General features: G+C 39.8%; 1 protein-coding gene across 1 annotated transcript; it reads right to left on the bottom strand.

Annotated features, from left to right (window-relative positions):
- Positions 1 to 8,147: 8,147 nt before the first annotated feature.
- Positions 8,148 to 9,061, bottom strand: LOC149171665 (uncharacterized). The gene has a single exon (XM_089427558.1). The coding sequence runs from the start codon at positions 8,823 to 8,825 to the stop codon at positions 8,148 to 8,150; it is 678 nt and encodes a 225-aa protein (XP_089283684.1). The 5' UTR covers positions 8,826 to 9,061.
- Between the last annotated feature and the right edge of the window lie 9,267 nt (positions 9,062 to 18,328).

Below are 18,328 nucleotides of genomic sequence, written 5' to 3'. Positions count from 1 at the left end.
ATCTGATGGACTTCCCATTTGAAAGAGGCAGCAAGGGAAAGAACAGGGCGGATAGAGTTCATTTTGGCAATAGGGGAGAAGGTTTCAGTATAGTCAATGCCTTCAACTTGTGAAAAACCCTTAGCAACAAGACGAGCTTTATGTTTATCAATTTTCCCATCTGGTCCATACTTGGTTCTGTAAACCCATTTGCATCTAACAAGTTTTCATCCCTTTGGTAGAGGAACAAGATCCCATGTATCATTTGCCAATAATGAATGATATTCTTCATTCATAGCTGCTTCCCAATCTGGATGGCCTGAAGCTTCTGCAAAGGTGTCATGATCATAATTCACTGAAGCTTGAGCCAGTAAAGAAGAGGCTCTCTCGAACTGAGAACATGTACGTCGCTGATCTGTAGGATCACCAGCAAGATCACCTGCTGCATCCTGAGTAGCACGGACCCATTTTGGAAGCTGAGGAGCTGAAGGAGGATCCTGAGAAGGTGGGGGAGGATTTTCATCCTCGTTTTCATCATCTGAATAAGAAATATTTTCAAAAGTAGAAGAGATAGGGAGAGGTGGCACATCCGCCAAACTAGGCTCGCAGGCCGATATATTTTCAGCAAACTTTACATCTCTTCTAATGATAACATTTTTGGACTTAATTGGAATAAGTCTATATCCTTTGACATCTTCAGAATATCCAACAAAAATAAATTTTTCACTCTTAGGTTCTAAAGCTTTATGTTTCTCATTTGGAATATGGGCCCATGCTTCACTTCCAAAAACACTAAAGTGACTTACATTTGGTTTGATTGAGCTCCATGCTTCTTCTGGAGTGATATTCTTTAAAACCTTAGTAGGAGTGCGATTTATTATGTAATTTGCATAGTTAATTGCTTCTGCCCAATAATTAAGACTAAGTCCTTTAGATTGAAGCATACAATTAGCCATTTCCTTTAAGGTGTGATTCTTCCTTTCAGCTACACCATTTTGTTGTGGAGTATATGGAACAGTATGTTGCATTTGAATTCCATTCTCAGTGCAAAAGTTGATGAATGTGTTTTTAACATATTCTCCGCCATTATCAGATCTTAGCTTAAGAATTTGATGTCCAGATTGTTTTTCAACAAAGGCCTTAAAGGCCAATAACATGTTAAATACTTCACTCTTGAGTTTTAAGAAGTGTACCCAAGTGCGTCTGGAGAAATCATCAATGAAAGTTAAGAAATACTTGTAGCCAGAGAATGAAGCAACGGGAAGTGGACCACATAAATCACTATGCACGAGCTGTAAAGGGGCTGAAGCATGCCAAGAGGCACGTTTTTCAAAACTGTCCCGATGATGTTTTCCGAGTACACATCTGGAACAAACACCATCTCTGCAAGATACCATTGGAAGACCTGTCACCATGTTTTCTTTACATAGATTCTGAAGAGAGTGATAGTTTAAGTGACCAAATCGCTCATGCCAAAGTTTGCTCACTTCATCATTATGAGCAACAAATACTGAGGGAAGATTTGATGACCCAAAGTTGTGAAACTTATACAACCTTGTAGAATCATCAGCAATGCCAGTAGCTAAAATCTGTCTAGGATCTCTTAGGTCCTTAATTACAACATCGTGAGGTGAAAATTCAACGATTTTACCTTCACCTGAATGAGTTATCTGATATACAGATAGAAGGTTGCAGGATAAGGTTGGAACACATAATACATCATTAAACTGACCATTGTCTATATGAACAGTTCCAGTCCCTACAACACTAAGAGATCTATCATCACCAACATATATATTTTTGGTGTTACAATCATTTAAAGAAGAAAACATGGCTTTGTTTTTGGCCATGTGATAAGAATCTCTAGAATCAATGAGCCACTCATGAGAATGAGAAGAAGAAGATAAATTTAGTGCATAGACAGACCGAGATGCTTGACAACCACATGCAGAAAGTGTCATTCGTGAAGATGAAGTTGAAGTTGAAGAGTGCTCCAAATGGATGTTATGCTTCTTCATTGCTGCTTCCAAGGCTTCCATCTTCTTAAAGCATTTGGATTCTAAGTGGCCATCTCGATTACAAAAGTTGCAATGTCTATCAGTCTTCTTCCCTTTCTTTTTATTTGTCTTATCATTTTGTTGAAATGATTTTTCATTTTGAGGCTGAAATTGCTTAGGACCCTTGTTTGGTTTAGGACCATTCTTTTTAGGATACAACTTCTTAGGATTCTTTGGATTTGGTTGCTGTTGGGCGGCTAACGCTTTCTTAGAAGAGGTTCCAAGATGAAGAAGACCAAGGTGTAAGATTTTTTCTTGTTCTCTTATTAAAGAATCACAAAAGGAATCAAAGGAAGGGGACTTGTAGGTTTGTCCTTGAGAAATGAAGGCTTCTCTTGTAGAATGGAAGGTGGAAACAAACACAGAATAGGCTGGTCCCAATTTAGTAAGAATGGAGTAGGTAAGGCTACTATCTTCTTTCTTAACCTTAACACCTTCCAAGAGAAGTCTAAGGGTTTTGAAGTTGGACAAAAAATCTTCAATGCAAGAAAAATTATTGGGGTCCAATGTAAGCAATTCATTTTCAAGTTGATGGGCTTTAAGTTCATTTTTAATTCCAAAGACTTTAGTAATCTGTTTCATTGCTTCATCAGGAGTATCAAGTTCTACAATATGGAATCTAAGATCTGGAGAAATAGACATCCCTATCAACCCACGTGCTTGGTCTTGCCTATTTTCCCATTTAGTTGCCCTGTCTTCATCTTTCGGTTTGGTCTCTTGGCCTGTGGCTATTCTATAAAGACCTTTACTTCTAAGTAAATCCACAATGTAGGACCACCATTGGAAGTAGTTGGTGCTGTCAAGAATAACTTGGCATGGACTTTCCATTTAAAAAAAAACTGAAGCTATATATGTTGAAACTAAGTGTTTCAATGGAAAGATCTCCAAAAATTAGGCTGTTTAAAAAAAAAAACGGTTCTGAAAACGGCTTCCGGATGAAGAAGTTATGGCTTTTTGAAGAAAATTTGATGAAGTCGTCGACGAAGTGCGGGAATGTGCGGAAATGAAAAATCCGCCCCCACAAAATGGAGACTTGAACCCAAGACCTCTACTCTCATAAATTAGCTTTGCACCAAGTTAGCTATACAAAACGTTTGAGAGAGAGAGGGGGGGGGGTTGATGCTTTGGGTTGTGTGCTTGCTTTGAGAAAGCTCTTTTTCCCTACAAAACAAAAAACACAAAACCCAACATGAACATACAAAAAAAACGAACCTTGCGCTCGAAGTTAGCTTTAGCTGGAAACTAAATATTTTCCTCAATGTTTCTGATTTTCTGAGATCACACTAAGGCGCAGCGGAAAAGAGCATACGCATGAGAAAAATCCTTCCTTTCTATTTCTGATTTGCCCAGATCGCACAGAGTCGCAGGGAAAAGAACATACGTAGAAATGAAAGGTATAGATCCAGTAATAAAAAAGGCTAAATAAACCGAAACCAAAATAAATAGAGAGAAAATGACTGTAAACTGCAAATAAACACTGTATACCTCCAGATCTTAAAAATGACACAGCTAGGGCTACCAGAAACCTTTTCGCATGAAACGAAAGGGGTTCCTCACTGGAATAGATGCTCCCAACACAACAGAGTAGTCATCTCGGCTCGAAAGCAGTCAAAAACAATAGATCTAGGAAACAGTTGTCGGATGCAGTTCTACCGGCTTCAGATTTGGATCACCAACGGACGCAGCCCTCAAATAGCTCTGATACCATGTAGGAATTTACATGGTAAGTTCCTCAGACAGAACACCAAAGGACACCGCTCACAAACAGATCACATATCAATACACTAGTATTTTGACGTGGTTAAAACCCTCAAAGAGGGAAACAGTCCACGGCCTGAGCCAACGCGACCACTTCAAGCAATTTATTAAATAAAAGAATGAAAATTTACATATGCTTCTCTCATAGACGGATTACCCTACAAATGACCCTCCATGCTCTTTAAATAGAGATCATGGACCAATCGGGTGTTAAGCCACGGATCAAGTGTCGGTAATACCGAGGAGAGAATGAACCGTCAGATCACTACATATCGTGACCGTCGGATTGTAAGTTACAAAATGTACATAGTAAAGAAACACACTTTACCTAACTCTATATCTAACTCTATACTAGACCAAGTTGTACTTAACTATTTCCTATGTGTCTGAATATCCTAACAAAAATGACCAAGTATTGATATGCCTTCCACAATATTTTCGTCTTATAGATCTGGTTGGGTGTCATCCTGAATCTAGCCGGCTCCTTTACTGAGTTCTTCATAATGTCTCTGGAGTTAGCATTGTTGTTGGGTAAGCTGAGGGGAGTCTCCAAGATGTTTACAGTCTCTGACATCTGATACATCTCATCATAATCTTGTGCCCAAAAGGTTGCAATCTTCGTCTCACTGAAAATGCTCAAAGTCATGATATTGCGATCAATGTGCAAGACGATCTAGTGTATCATGTCCGCGCATGGGAAGGCGGGGTATCTGCATGCAATCTAGTACAAGTTGAACTGGTGAATGTTCACGTATACCTAGCGATCTTTGAGGTCTTCCCCAAATGTGCCTGCAAATTCATCATTGACCTCACTCAAATACTGCTCTAGTTGCACTTGCATCAATGTCTTTTGATCTGCTCTCTTGGAGGCCATTGATCCTATACTGCTAAGAGGCAGATGAACACCTGAAAGATCTGGAGACAAAGCAACATGCATGGCAAGAAATATGTCAGTGAAAACCAAAGCAAATTGTAGGAATGACATAACACATACCCAGGGATTGATAGGCAAAGATTGCACAATTTTTTCTCTGAGGCTGAGTGAGTAGATGCCAAAACTGTGCAAAAGGCAATTTGGACTATCTTGGAGGCAAGACTGGCTGCTAGAATTACGCAATACGCAATCTAGGATGACTATTGATTGCTGGAATTGTGGAATGCGCAATTCCAGCTGGCAATGACTGCAGGCTCAATGACTGCATTGCACAATTTTCTGGGCCAATAGTGACTGTCCCTCAGGATTGCACAAATCAGGCCTAGGGAACAGTTGTTGGGCAGAAATGCACATTTCTCAAGAGGAAGCTAGAGACTTCTCTCACGGGATTGCGCAATTCTGTCTTGGCAAGGTAGAGTCCAAGCCAAGGCTACCCAGACCCACCGACGGGCAATTGAGTGCAAATGTGAGAGTGAATGAATGATGATACTGAGTGTAGGCAGAAGAAAATGATATTTCATGCAAACAACGAATGAAAGATTTAGAAAATGGAACAACATGCATGTGAGTGAAGCGAGTCACCGAAACGGTGATCGTTTGTGCAAAACAATTTCATGCATGCGACAACAGTGAGATAGAACCGAAAACTGAAATAATGTTAGTATGCATGTAAACGACAATAAAGATTCAAAAAAAATCAAACAAACAACACTCTCACAAGCTAAAACACAAAAGGCGATAGAAATGTTGAAAAACACAAATCGAGACCACTTACCCGTGAATAGTTGAGCCGGATGTGTCGAAGAGTCTTGGATGCACTATGGGATGTCAGAGCTCCAAGGTCGATGTGAAAGAATGAGATCCGATTTATCGAATAAATAAGTTTGGGCTCATGACGTGCATGCCACAAATCTAGGAAAGAGTGACACACAATTCCTGGGATGAGCAACCTTACTGGGAAGAATTGTCTCATTTTCTTGATGAAGCCTGACTAACAGAATTGCGCAATTCTAGAACTGAGTAGGCTACGAGACTGAATTGTGCAATTTCTAGAGGGAAGGTTGGTTGCCCTCCAGAATTGCCCAATTTCTCAAGGGAGCTACTCAGCCTGCAGTTGGACCAAGTCTGGAGGAACAACCTATGAGGAGAAATCGTCAAGTTCTAATAGACAGGCTGCCTTTCTGCAATAAAATCACTAAAACTTGTGTACTTGACGAAGCAAGACATGCTGATGTCAAAGGTTGGTTGGGAGGCTCCAAAACGAAGCTAAGGTAAAATTTTGGAAGGTGGTTGTAGTCGCTACAACAAAATAATAAAATTTTAGGCATTTTCCTATCTGCCCATTTGATAACCTATTATTAGTTATTGAACCTTTCTTAAAATGACCCTTTCTTCATTTCAATTTTTTTTTCCTGGCCATATGGTTGATGTTAATTCATTAATGTTGTAAGTGCTCCCTTCAATCTATTTTTTTGCTTCTTTGACAATCATCCTTTTCAATGTGATCCACATTACATTCATCTATGACTCTAGTGGAGTCACCCAACAATGCCATTGGGTTGCCATCTCATCGAGGCTTTGGTGGAGCTTTCCCATCTTTTCCATCAAATATTTTGTAAGATTAACTTAGCACAAACTTTAGCATATTTCCTTCAAATTCATGGAAATAAGGCCTTAGTGTAGTTGAGACCTCCCCACTAATAACAAACTAAAACAAAGGAAAATGCCATTAATATTAATAGCTCACATGGGAACTTTGTCACTTCAATATCCTTGGAAGATTTTTCGAAGGGTGATTAAGGCTTGTCTTGTTGGTAAACATTTAAGTGCGTATGGAAAATTGTACCTAAAACATTGAAGTGATAACTTCCATGAGGGAAACCTTGCAAATTTGCAAACTTCAAATTAAATTATTTGTTACTTCAATATTTTAGGAAATATTTAATGTTTTAGTAATTATTTGTAAATAGTGCTTATGGTTTCTAAAACTGGAACAATGTTTGGAAATTAATTTGGGAGACTTGCAAAATTAAAAAGATTATTATTTAGTTTTTTGGATAAGAAATGTAAAGTTTAAGTTTGTTTATTTGATTTTATTTCCTTTTTAAAATATTATTTGTATTAATATAAATATAATATAAAAAATAGTCTTTTAAAACTTCAAGAGTTAAGAGCTCATTTTATTTAAAAGTAAAAAAATGATATGGAAGAATTCAATATAATGAAAATCTCTCCCTTATGGACCACCAACATCTTATTCCAAATTGTGTAATTTTTTAAAATTATCTTAATAAATCAAACTATATTTATGAATCAATAATGACTTTCTTCATTATTAATTATCATTTAAATTATAATAAAATTTAATCACTTTTGATAATTATTAATAAATAAATATGTTATTTAAAATCAATTTATAAATTTTTTAAATCAAATTGTGTTACAATATAATCAGTGTGCACTAACTTTCAAAACGAGGGATCGTTTTTCATAGATGTTATTGAGAAAAACGCCTTTCAAAAAACCTACATAAAATTTCTACATTGAGAGAACATACCAAATCTCTGCATTGATAAAATATACCAAGCTTTCTATGTCATCCATCTAAAACCCCTTTTTTAAAGAGATTTTTAAAAAATGTGTGTGTGCATGGACTAGCGAGAAATGAGAACATCACTGACTCCTGCCTTCTAAAATCAACCGTCTTCCAAAGCAATTTTAGAACTTTCAAAATAGTATGTAGTACCACATAGGTAGAAAATATTTTAGTACAGTTTAGTATGAATAAATGAAATGATTTTTTTTAATGAGTTTATATTTTCTTATGTTTACAAACTTTCCCTCATAAATGAAAACGTTTATATACAACACTTTAATTAAAAAGATATAAGCCCACGAATCATAAATGGTGCAACCCAAAAAATAAATCAAATTAACATATAAAAGGCTGATATGCTCATTAAATCGAACTTTTACTAAGAGAGGATCTGAACTGAACCATTGAGCAGAGCAGATACACAACCACGTTGAAATATTGAAACGTGGAGAGTGGTTCTAAATGATTTAAACTTGTATTTTAGTAGATGTGAACAAAGTCGTTTTATAAGATGATGCATTTTTGGCACTTTGGCGTCGATTGCCTCTGAAAAGTGCTTAATTGCGAAGTTTTCGAACCCTTGATACATGGCATAGGGTCATAAACTGATTGCTCCCCCGTGAACAGCGGCAGTGATAAAATCTCTTCTGCGATCATATATGATACAATTCTGCAACAGTTCTGGAAATTCCGCTGTACAGTTTTTCGACTGATTCAGAGAAATGAAATTTTCTCCACGTTGAAATGTTAAGAAAATCTATGACACACCCAGATTTTGCAGCACAAAATTGAAACCTCATACAACCTTAATGCCTTGGGTTGATTACAAGAACCCCATTGTTTCCAAATTCCCTGCCGCAGAAAAATCGCCGTCAAAGGACATGTCTTGGCTCACAAAATCTCTGTTCATATAGTAAGCTTCACAGGCATCTTCATACAGCCCGAACTGTTGATGAATTTCGAAGTCGTCCTCAAAGTGCCAGATTTCACTAAGTGATTTGAGAGCCGGCCTTTCCGGCAAACCCTCGGACGTTTCCTTGGGAAATTGCCAGATCTCAGCCTTAAAGTCGAGAACAGGGTTCGGGGGAATGCCGAGCTCATCGTCTGACGCGTCCAGAAGATAAACCATCTCAGCCCCCGAGGCAGAAGCACCTGAGTTTATGTCAAATGTAGACTTTGTTCCGTGCTCGTCCGAAGCTAGGGTTTCCCCTTCTTGGCCGCTAGAAATATCGGAAGACGCCGAGCTATTCCCAGAGTTTGACGAGGGATCAAAAGTGAAGCAAGGCATGCCAATCTCTTCCTCCAGGCTTTTCATGACTCCATTTACGACCTCCTCACTGGGAGCGTATTCCTCTTCTTCCTGTGATAGGATATTGTCTAATACCAGCACAGAACAAAACAGGTCTTTCTCTTCGCCGTAGAAGCGTTTGGCCTCCCGGATGTGAGTTGAGATCGGCAGAGGTTCCGACTCTCGGCCGCGCTTTTTGAGTGCCTGAGACATGATTGAAAGACGGCCCGGAGATTCGAGCACGGAACGCAGAGGTGGTGCAAAGACTAGACGAGGATGATAGTTCGGAAGAAATGCTCTTACTGCTCTATAAAAGCCGAAATCGATAACGGAGCGAATACAATAGGAGTGGAGATCAGGCTATGTATAGCGTCAGACGGGAAGCTAGATACAAAATCTCTGTCCGAGTTGGGGGAAATTGAACAGTCTGGCATGGGAAGCGTCCTTGCAAAATCGCTGAGGGCGGGTATGATCCCTCGGGTTCGCCATTTCCCATATTTAAACACGACCGAAGCCGTGGCTTAATTGGCGGATGTTAAATATTCACACAGTTAGTGCAAACGTTCGTGTAGGATGCCGATTTGGACCCAACATCTCGAATTTTCAAGGTGTCCAACAGTCCAAGAATACCTTTCGAATAATATTCTCCACCTCACAGCTGGAGGGTGGTAAGAGGGTAAACCTGAATCACCGAACTACGACTTGGCCCGCGTACCTTTTCGTTGGTCGGTTGATGGAGTGATATCAACAGCGTTAGCCTCAGCGAATCATTGGTCACCGGTGATTTGGTTGGGATACCTAAACTTCTACTTAAAATAAAATAAAATAATGGATGAATTTAGTTTGGCAGGAAGGTTTACCACACATGGTGTAGACTTCAAATCTTTGACGTGAATTTATTAATTAAAATTTTAGGAGTTGTCTATAATGCGACTTTTTGGAGATTCCGGTGACGGAATCCGGCTGAAGAAATTGAGGTTAAATCCTGATTTGTTGCAGTTAAAATGGTTTTTTAACTGCATATTTGGATTCAGCACCCTCGAAAACCCCTGTGATGCTTTCATTGTGCAGAAACTAACTATCAAACTTGCGATTCCAATAAATTCCTGCCGGATTTCAACCGGAAAAACCCGCCGGAAAGGCTTTCAAAAAGTCGCGTTATAGACAACTGCAAAATTTTATACCTTTCAAAATCACTTTGTTTTTTATATTGAAAGTTGTGTACGGTGACGAATGTGAGAGTGGTGGGGAAGCGGGAGCAGGAGGGTGATCTTTGAGCGAGGGTTATAGTTTTGCACAGTGTGTTTTCCATGGAAAGTCATAAAGGAGAGAGCTCCACTCTCTCCTAAAAGTAGGCAGTGGCGAAGGAGGAAAAAAGCAACAGAAGAGGATAGAGATCTTTCAGCTGAAAGGGAAACAAACAGAGAAAAGGAGCAGGAGGGCTCTAAAGCTAAGGAGAATAACAACACTAAGGAAAGCAAGGAAGCGGACAAGGAACGGGACACAAAAGACAAAACTCAAAAGGGACCATGCAAACCCAAGACTACTATTACTTCTAGAGTTGTTTTGAATGATCCTACTCTGCAGGCGCATAGGGACCACATGCAGAGTTATGCCATCATTTGTAAGTTCATAGGTTTATTGTCCACTGAAAAAAAATTACAAACATGGATTAAATACCACTAGAAACCAAAAGGAAGCATAGAACTACATTTTGGGTCAAAGGGATTCTTTATTGTAGTATTTGCAAACATTGAAGATAAGGACAGAGTGTTTGAAGGAGGGCCCTACTTTTATGCAACATCGGGTCTGTATATGCGACCTTGGATCATGAATTTTGTCCCAGAACGTGAAACTTTGACCTCAGTCTCGGTTTGGGTAAGACTTTACTCTCTACCTTTGAATTACTAGCAATTAGAATCCCTATCTGCCATAGGAAATAAGTTAGGATGATTTGTCAAAGCTTCTGAGGCCACCAGAAGGGGAAAATACATATCCTTTGCAAGAATATGTGTGGAGATGGATCTTTCTAGAGCTCTGCCGCATGAGGTAATATTGGAAGTGTTTGATGAAGAATGGGTACAAATAGTGGATTATGAGCACATCCCATTCAGATGTCGTAAATGTCATGAGTATGGGAACCTATTCAAATATTGCCCTCTTAGTAAAACTAAAAATAATAGTAAATCAATACCATGAAAGATGTGGAAAGCTTTCACAAAATGGTCCAGAAAGAAAAAGGGAGCAAGAGGGGATCGAAGACACATCAAAATTAAAGGCAACAAACCAGTCAAAACAGGTTTCAAGCACTAAAAGAGGAAGAGGGGATAACGAAAGCAGATCAGGCCAAGGGAGGCAGTGCAGTGAACTAGGAGAACGGAGAAGAGGATGAGCAAACACAAAACATTAATAAACAGAAAGAAGAAATGATGAGTGACACAGAATTGAAGATGGATCTGGAAATGACCCAGAGTGAGATGGAAATGGAAGAGCATGAACTACAGGAGATTCTTGAGAAAGAGAATCTAGATCTAGAAGGATTCTTGAAACAAGGAACTAGGGAGGGAGTGGATTCGTTACCTCTAGAGGAATTCAATACAGTTCAACAATTGTTCTTATGAAAAACTCAGACCATAGGGCTGGAAAAGCAAGGGAATCATGAAAGGTAGGGCAGTGATGATGTGAAAGCTATGAAAACCACACCAGGCTTGGCACCTAGATACCCAGGAAAGAAAAGAGGCAGGAAAAAGCAGAACGAGGTTTTGATGGAATGTGGAAAGCTAATGATAGACTCAGGTAAGATGAAAGACCTATCCAGTTACTCCTTTACAAATATTTAATAATGAAGTTCACTTCTTGGAATATCAGAGGTCTAGGTAGTAAAATAAAACAAAGATTACTTAGTAATAGAATGAAACAAGCATCAAGGATGTAATCTTCATCCAGGAAACCAAATGTTCCATTCAAAAAATAAAAGAGATTCACAGTACATGGCTCAATAAATTTGAGTTTCTGGAAATCAAAGCAGAGAATACAGCAGGTGGCATTCTCACGGTTTGGAACTCCCAAAAAAATGACATTATAAATGCAAAGGCAGCCAGGGATTGTCTATCAGTGGTCATACAACTAGTGTGAGATAAGGAAGTCTTCCTGGTGACGAATGTGTATTGTCCCAAAAGAATGGAGGGAAAACTCAAGCTTTAGATTCCCTGCAGGAGCTCAGGAAAAGACATGGAAGTATCCCTTGGATTTTGGGGGGTGATTTCAATATGATCAAATCTTTGTCAGAGAAAAAAGGGGGCACCAAAACTCTAAATAAAGATTCTTGTGCTTTCCAATCCTTCATAGACAATATGAAGTTAGTGGATATTGTTATGAGTAATGGTACCTTTACTTGGAACAACAAAAGAGGAAGAGAGTCTCAGGTGGCGTCCAAATTAGATAGATTCATTATCTCAGAAGATCTTATGCTCAAGGACAAGGACATGGTTGCAAGAGTTCTCCCCTTTGGAGGCTCTGATCACTGGCCAGTGCAGCTGGAAATTCAAGGCATTGGTACCCCCAAGAATAGACCTTTCAGATTTGAAAACATTTGGCTTTCCCACCCAGATTTCGTCAACAACAAAGCCATCTTGTGGGCTGAAGAATTAAACATTCAGGTCACATGGATGTTCCTACTTCAAAAAAGACTAAAACATATCAAACTCAAGCTCAAGGAGTGGAACAAGAAGGAGTTTGGTAATATTTTTGAAGGAAAAAAATTTGTTGAGGGAAATATGCAGGAACTCAACCAAACACTTATCAAGGAGGGCTTTGATAAGGATAGAAATGAGCAGGCAACCAAATATCAACAAGAATGGGAGAACTTCTGTAAACAAGAGGAGATTTTTTGAAGGCAAGAATCCAGAGTGCAATGGCTAAAAGAAAGAGAACGTAATACTGGATTTTTCCACAAATTCACTATGGTGAACAGAGCTCACAACAAGATTTCTTCTATCAAGGATGAAGGAGGTAATCTTCTTCATTCTCATGAAAAAATAGAAGCAGTTCTGGCTCGGCACTTTTGTGGTATTCCTTAGGAATCTTGTTCAGATAGAGAACAATCCATTATGGTTATACCAAGACATATACCTCAGCTGGTTTCCAAAGAGGACAATTTCAACCTTAATAGACTAGTGTCGGAAGAGGAGATTAGTGAGGCCTTAAAAGAAATGCAAAATGGTAAAGCACCAGGTCCGGATGGTTTCAATGTTGATTTCTTCAAAGCTTACTGGAATATTGTAAAACAGGACGTTCTGAACGTAGTGGAAGAATTTAGGAGGGACAAAACCATTCTGAAGGCGCTTAATACCACCTTTATTGCCCTAATCCCTAAACAGGATTTAACTCTAACTCCTGATAGGTTCAGATCCATTACCTTGTGCAATTTTGTCTACAAGATAATATCCAAGGTTGTGGCCAATAGACTCAAACCTCTTCTTCCCACCCTGGTGTCGAGGGAACAATCTGGATATGTAGAAGGTAGGAAAATCTTCGATAACATCATTCAAGACTGCATAACTAACAATCAAGAGGAAAGTTCTAATGATCATGCAATTGGATATAGCCAAAGCTTATGATAAGCTGAATTAGAACTATATTAGAAAATTTCTCATGGCTTTGGGTTTGATCACAATTGGATCAGATGGGTAATGGCCATAGTAACTTCTCCTAGTTTTTCAATTCTTGTTAATGGTTCTCCTTTGGAGACTTTCATTCCTTCAAGAGGCCTCAGGCAAGGAAATCCACTCTCTCCCTTTCTCTTCATTCTCATGATGGAAGGGTTGAGTAGATCTATCAAGCATGCTAAAGAAGTTGGCAAAGTCAAAGGTCTCCAACTTTCTGAAGATGGTCAAGCCTTAACACATTAACAATTTGTGGATGATACCATGCTGCAAGGCATCCCCATGGTCAAAGAAGCTCTAGCTTATAAGCAAATCTTGAGAGACTTCACTATGGCTTCAGCTATGGAAGTTAATCTCTCCAAATCTAAGATTTTTTTCCTTAATATTCACATTGCTATTCAAAGAAATATTTCCAGAATTTTGGGCTTTCAAAGGGAGATCCTCCCTTCAAAATATTTGGGAGTCCCTCTAATGGCCAAACCTTTTCACAAAATCATCTGGGAGCCAGTGATTAGCAAAATGCAAGATAAGATCAGGAAATGGACTATCAAATCTTTAAATTTGGCTGGTAGGTTGGTGATAACCAAGGCTGTCCTTCAATCAATCCCAGTTTTCATGCTATCAGCTCTCCCAGCTCCCAAAGGTGTTCTGCAGCAATTTAGAAATGTGCAAAGAGACTTTCTTTGGGGCAAGGGGGAAGAAAGAAAGAAATGGGCCTTGGTAGCATGGGAAAAAATTTACAAACCCAAAAACTATGGAAGACTTGATATGGATGATCCTGAGGTCTAAGTAAGGCTTTAGGAGATTAATTATTGTGGCGATGGGTTAAAGTCCCTGAGGCTCAATGGGAAAAGATATGGAAAGAAAAATATGCACACATGTGGCAAAACAATGATCTAATAAGAATGTCAGGATATAATAAGGGCTTTCACATCTGGAATAATGCCTGGGATAACAGGGGCTTAGTCCAAGGAAATAGCTTTTGGGAAATCAGAGAAGGAATCCTTGCCCTATTCTAGGAGGACAAATGGCAACAAGAACCTCTTTTTTTAAAGGAAGACTTGAGGGATCTCAAGGAAGATACAGATACTAAAGGGTTATCTAAAGTAAAGGACTTTTGGGTCCAAACCAACAATATTGGAAAATGGAGAACCTAGAGGAACTTTGATTTCAGGGATGAAAGCCCCCTGAAAGCTAAAGCAGAAACTCTAAAAAACATGTTAGAGCAAAGGAAGATTTTTAAATCTAGGGGGCAAGATCAGCTAAGATGGGGAAACAAAAATGAGGGTACCTTTAATCTCAAAGAAGCAAAACCCATTCTTCATGATCTTAACTCACAAGCTACAGATAAGACTTGGCAAGACCTATGGAGACATCAAGGCTGGATGAAGATTAAACTCTTCATGTGGCTGGTTCAGCATAAGAAAATCCTGACCTGGGATAATATCAAGAAGAGGGGTGTCCTGGGGCCTTCCAGATGTCAACTCTGTGAAGCCCAAGAGGAAACTATGGAGCACCTTCTCAACAATTTCATCTTCACCTCTAGTTTGTGGAATTCTTTTGCCACCATTTTCCAACAGACTGACAAGGAAAAAGGGAGCATCATCAATACCCTAAACAGATGGAGAAAAACCTTTTCAGACAATGAGATTCTTAGCTCAGCATGGGCCATCATGCCAAGTTTCATTATTTGGAATGTCTGGAAAGAAAGGAACAACAAAATCTTCAAGAATGAAAAGAGGCCATCCCAATGCCTTTTTTAGCAGATCTTAAAACAAATCAAGGAAACGGTTGGCACTATTGTGCGAAATCTCCCCAAGAACCCTCCTTCAGCAATGGATTTGAGAACTCTCAGTGAACTGGGTTTGCAGGGACTTATACCTCAGGGATGGGATAGGAAAATAATCTCCCTGGATTCTGAGCAAGATTTCTGGCATCCTCCCCCAAAGGGCTTTTTGAAATTCAACATTGATGGGGCTTCAAAGGGCAACCAGGACTTCGTGGGATATGGAGGTGTGTTAAGGGATGAGAATGGTGGAGTAATTTTTATATTCTACTCTCATTTAGGAAGAGCCACCAATAACATGGTGGAATTGATGGCTATGGAGCAGTGTTTAGATTTCCTGAAACAGGATAACCGGCAAAATGTGATTGTTGAAGCTGATTCGGAGTTAATCATCGAATCAGTCAAGAGGATCAGCTGGGGTACAAGGCTGGAAAAAGTCTCAAGGAACTAGCATTTGATCCAGGACTTTCAATGGATTCTGCAGCACCTCCAGAGCCTTCGGACTGTTAGCTTTAAACATGTATGAAGATCGGCAAATAAATTGGCAGATCTTCTTGCCAATCAAAGGGTGATCAACACAGAGAACAGGGTTGCATTTTCCTGGCAAGAAATGCCTCAGAGTAGGTTAAAAACGAAATGTTATGACCAGGCAGATGAAGACAGGATTGTGTTTCAGAGTAGGGCCATGGAGATGGAATCCAGTTGATTCAGGTGTTCTATGTTCTTATATTTTCTACTTTCAAGTCTTCAGGGGGTTACAGCTCATTTTCGACCATAGTAACACGAGTTAGCATTGTTTTTGAGATTCTAGTGGATACTCAGTCGGGCGGCCCTGGTTCTTCAAAGAAAGACTGGTTGGCGGGTGTTTCGTCCTTCCTAGTTTCTGGTAGAGAAAACGAAACAATAGGTAGGATCTCGGGGACTCTCGGCAACCGCAAAACCAAGGGTTTTCTGTCCGGGATCGGATTACTGGGTTGGGAGTGGTTTTCAGGCAATCGCGGCCCTCACAAGCAGGAAATGGTATTGCCGAATTTGAAGCGATTCCATACAGAGGGCTACACATGGTGGTGGGGTCGGCTAAAATACCGCCCTCATCACACACTAATGTTCAGTGAAATTAGTCGGTGCGATATGATCCTTAGCCGTTGGATCATGTGAAACGATTCGACGGCCGGGATTGATCATGCAAGTTATCGGTTTAGTTGGCGGGAAGCGCTAATGTTCAGTGATATTAGTCGGTGCGAAAGGATCCTCAGCTGTCAGCTCATGTGAAGTGATTCGACGACCGGGATTGATCGTGCAGGTTATTGGTCTAGATTGGTGGGATTTCTGGTAGGGGCAATCTATCTTCAATCCACTGTCGGAACGGAAAACCGTGCACAAAGCAGTTTCCAGGTGATTGCATGGTTCCTAAGTGGTAAATGGTATTGGGGTATTGGAAGAGATCCCATTAGGCTTCCAACACGTGGCAGGGGGGTGGTAATGAATACTGCCCCCATCGCTCAGTAACGTTCGGTCTTCTTCGCAGCGCAATATTGCTCCTGGCCGTTGGATCTAGCCGACCGGATCTATGGTCAGAAATGACCGTGCTGCTTTGTGGGGCCAAGACTTTTTTCTCCACGAATATTATCCGGATGCCTTTTTCCTCAACCGGTGGTTGGCGCGAGAAGTATGGACAATGGAAACTGTTGTTGACTTTCTGGGCTGTGGGGTGTGGAAGTTACTGGAGTTTTCCATGTGGTTGGAGAAGCATTTAGTCCAACTTTTTGTGTAATTTGAGAGTTTGGTAATGACTATTGTAGGGGGGGGCATGTCTATGGCAGGATGCCCTTTGTTTTTCCTGAGTCCATGAAGATGGAAAGTTTTTTGTATATTTTGTAACATTATTTTTGGATTAATGAAATAGAAGGATCGTCTCTTGCTTTAACAAAAAAAAAAGAAAAAAAATTGTGTACGGTGAAGCAACCCGCTAACAAAAAAAAAAAAACAAAAGTATTATCGGAAGTTATTTAACTTTAGGGGAGGGACGCCATTAATTGTGCGCCCTCCCCGCCACATCGCCTGCTGCCACGTGAATCCACTTGAAGTTAGTATGACACCTGTTCGCCGTGGAGGTCCACATGTTGGGCACCGTGTCATCCGGTTAAAACACCTTTCCACGCTATGTTGAGGGTTCATTACGCATCATTTGTGCGATGTGTTGTTTGCCGTTTGTTTTTCTGTTCGGGTTCGGTTGTTGGGCGAAGCCCTCTGCCGAAGATGGCGCGAGACGGCCCCAGAACCTGCGCGCTTCGTCCGCTAACCAAGAGTTGATGTCCACCATTGTTCAAGGTTACACGTCCATGGTTGGAACAGGGTTTTTGGCTTTCTTGTGGTTTTCCGCCTGGATTTGTTGGTCATTCTAGACCGCCAGTGGTTTAGGGTTTCTTTGGTGGTGGTTTAATTCACAGTTTTTGTTGTTTGGGGAGGAGCCAGTTGCAGTTTTAGCGAGTTCGAGGTCGAAGGTTTTTTTAACAGGTAATTGTAGGTTTTTTCTATTTTTTGTTGGTTTTTTTTGTTGTCTAATGGCTTATTTCCAACTCGTTGTAGGTGTGGCGAGCTCCGGAGAAGGTCTGGCAAAGGTGTGGTGACCATCCATGGCTTCTATCCGATAGGATTTTAATCCTACCAGCTATTTCTATGTGTTTTTCAACACAAAACACCTTATTGGAATTTTTGTTAACTTTGCATGACAAGTTTTAAGGGTTTATGGTTTTGCAGATTAGGGGTTTAGGGTTTTGCAGGTTAGGGGTTTAGGGTTTATTGTATTTAACTCATTTTGTTCTTTCTTTGGTCTCTTGCTCTCTAAATTTAGATTCAAATGAGGGTTTTGTTCTTTCTGCGGTTTTCATTAAAACCTCTGAACCTTCAACTGTCGATGGCGACATATCTCTGTGTATAAGGTTTCTGTTTTCTAATTGCGTTCTTTGTTTCGCTATTCTCTAGATTTGAAGAATTTTGGAATCCCTGTATGCTTCTTGTGATTCGCGGGCTCCAAATAGAAAAGGGCATTTGGGTTTAAATCACGCCCTTGCAAATATAGCATAATTTTTTGTTAATATACACTGTGAAGGTTTTAGTGCCAAAATAGTTTATATGGAAAGGGGCATTTAGGTATAGATTATCGCCTAGCAAATATAGAAAATTTTCCCTATGCTATTAAGATTTTGGTGTCAAATTGAGATAAATGGTTAACTTCATACTGATATAAGCTCTAACCTTTGAAG

This window comes from Pinus tabuliformis, chromosome 4_2, assembly GCF_031772625.1.
Source record: "Pinus tabuliformis cultivar Carrire ecotype Pingquan chromosome 4_2, CPIR1, whole genome shotgun sequence".
Taxonomy (NCBI): domain Eukaryota; kingdom Viridiplantae; phylum Streptophyta; class Pinopsida; order Pinales; family Pinaceae; genus Pinus; species Pinus tabuliformis.
This window is presented reverse-complemented; position numbering and strand designations above follow the sequence as displayed.

Coding starts and splice junctions, on each gene's coding strand:
- LOC149171665 (XM_089427558.1), bottom strand. CDS start 8,825: ATGTCTCAGGCACTCAAAAAGCGCGGCCGAGAGTCGGAACCTCTGCCG.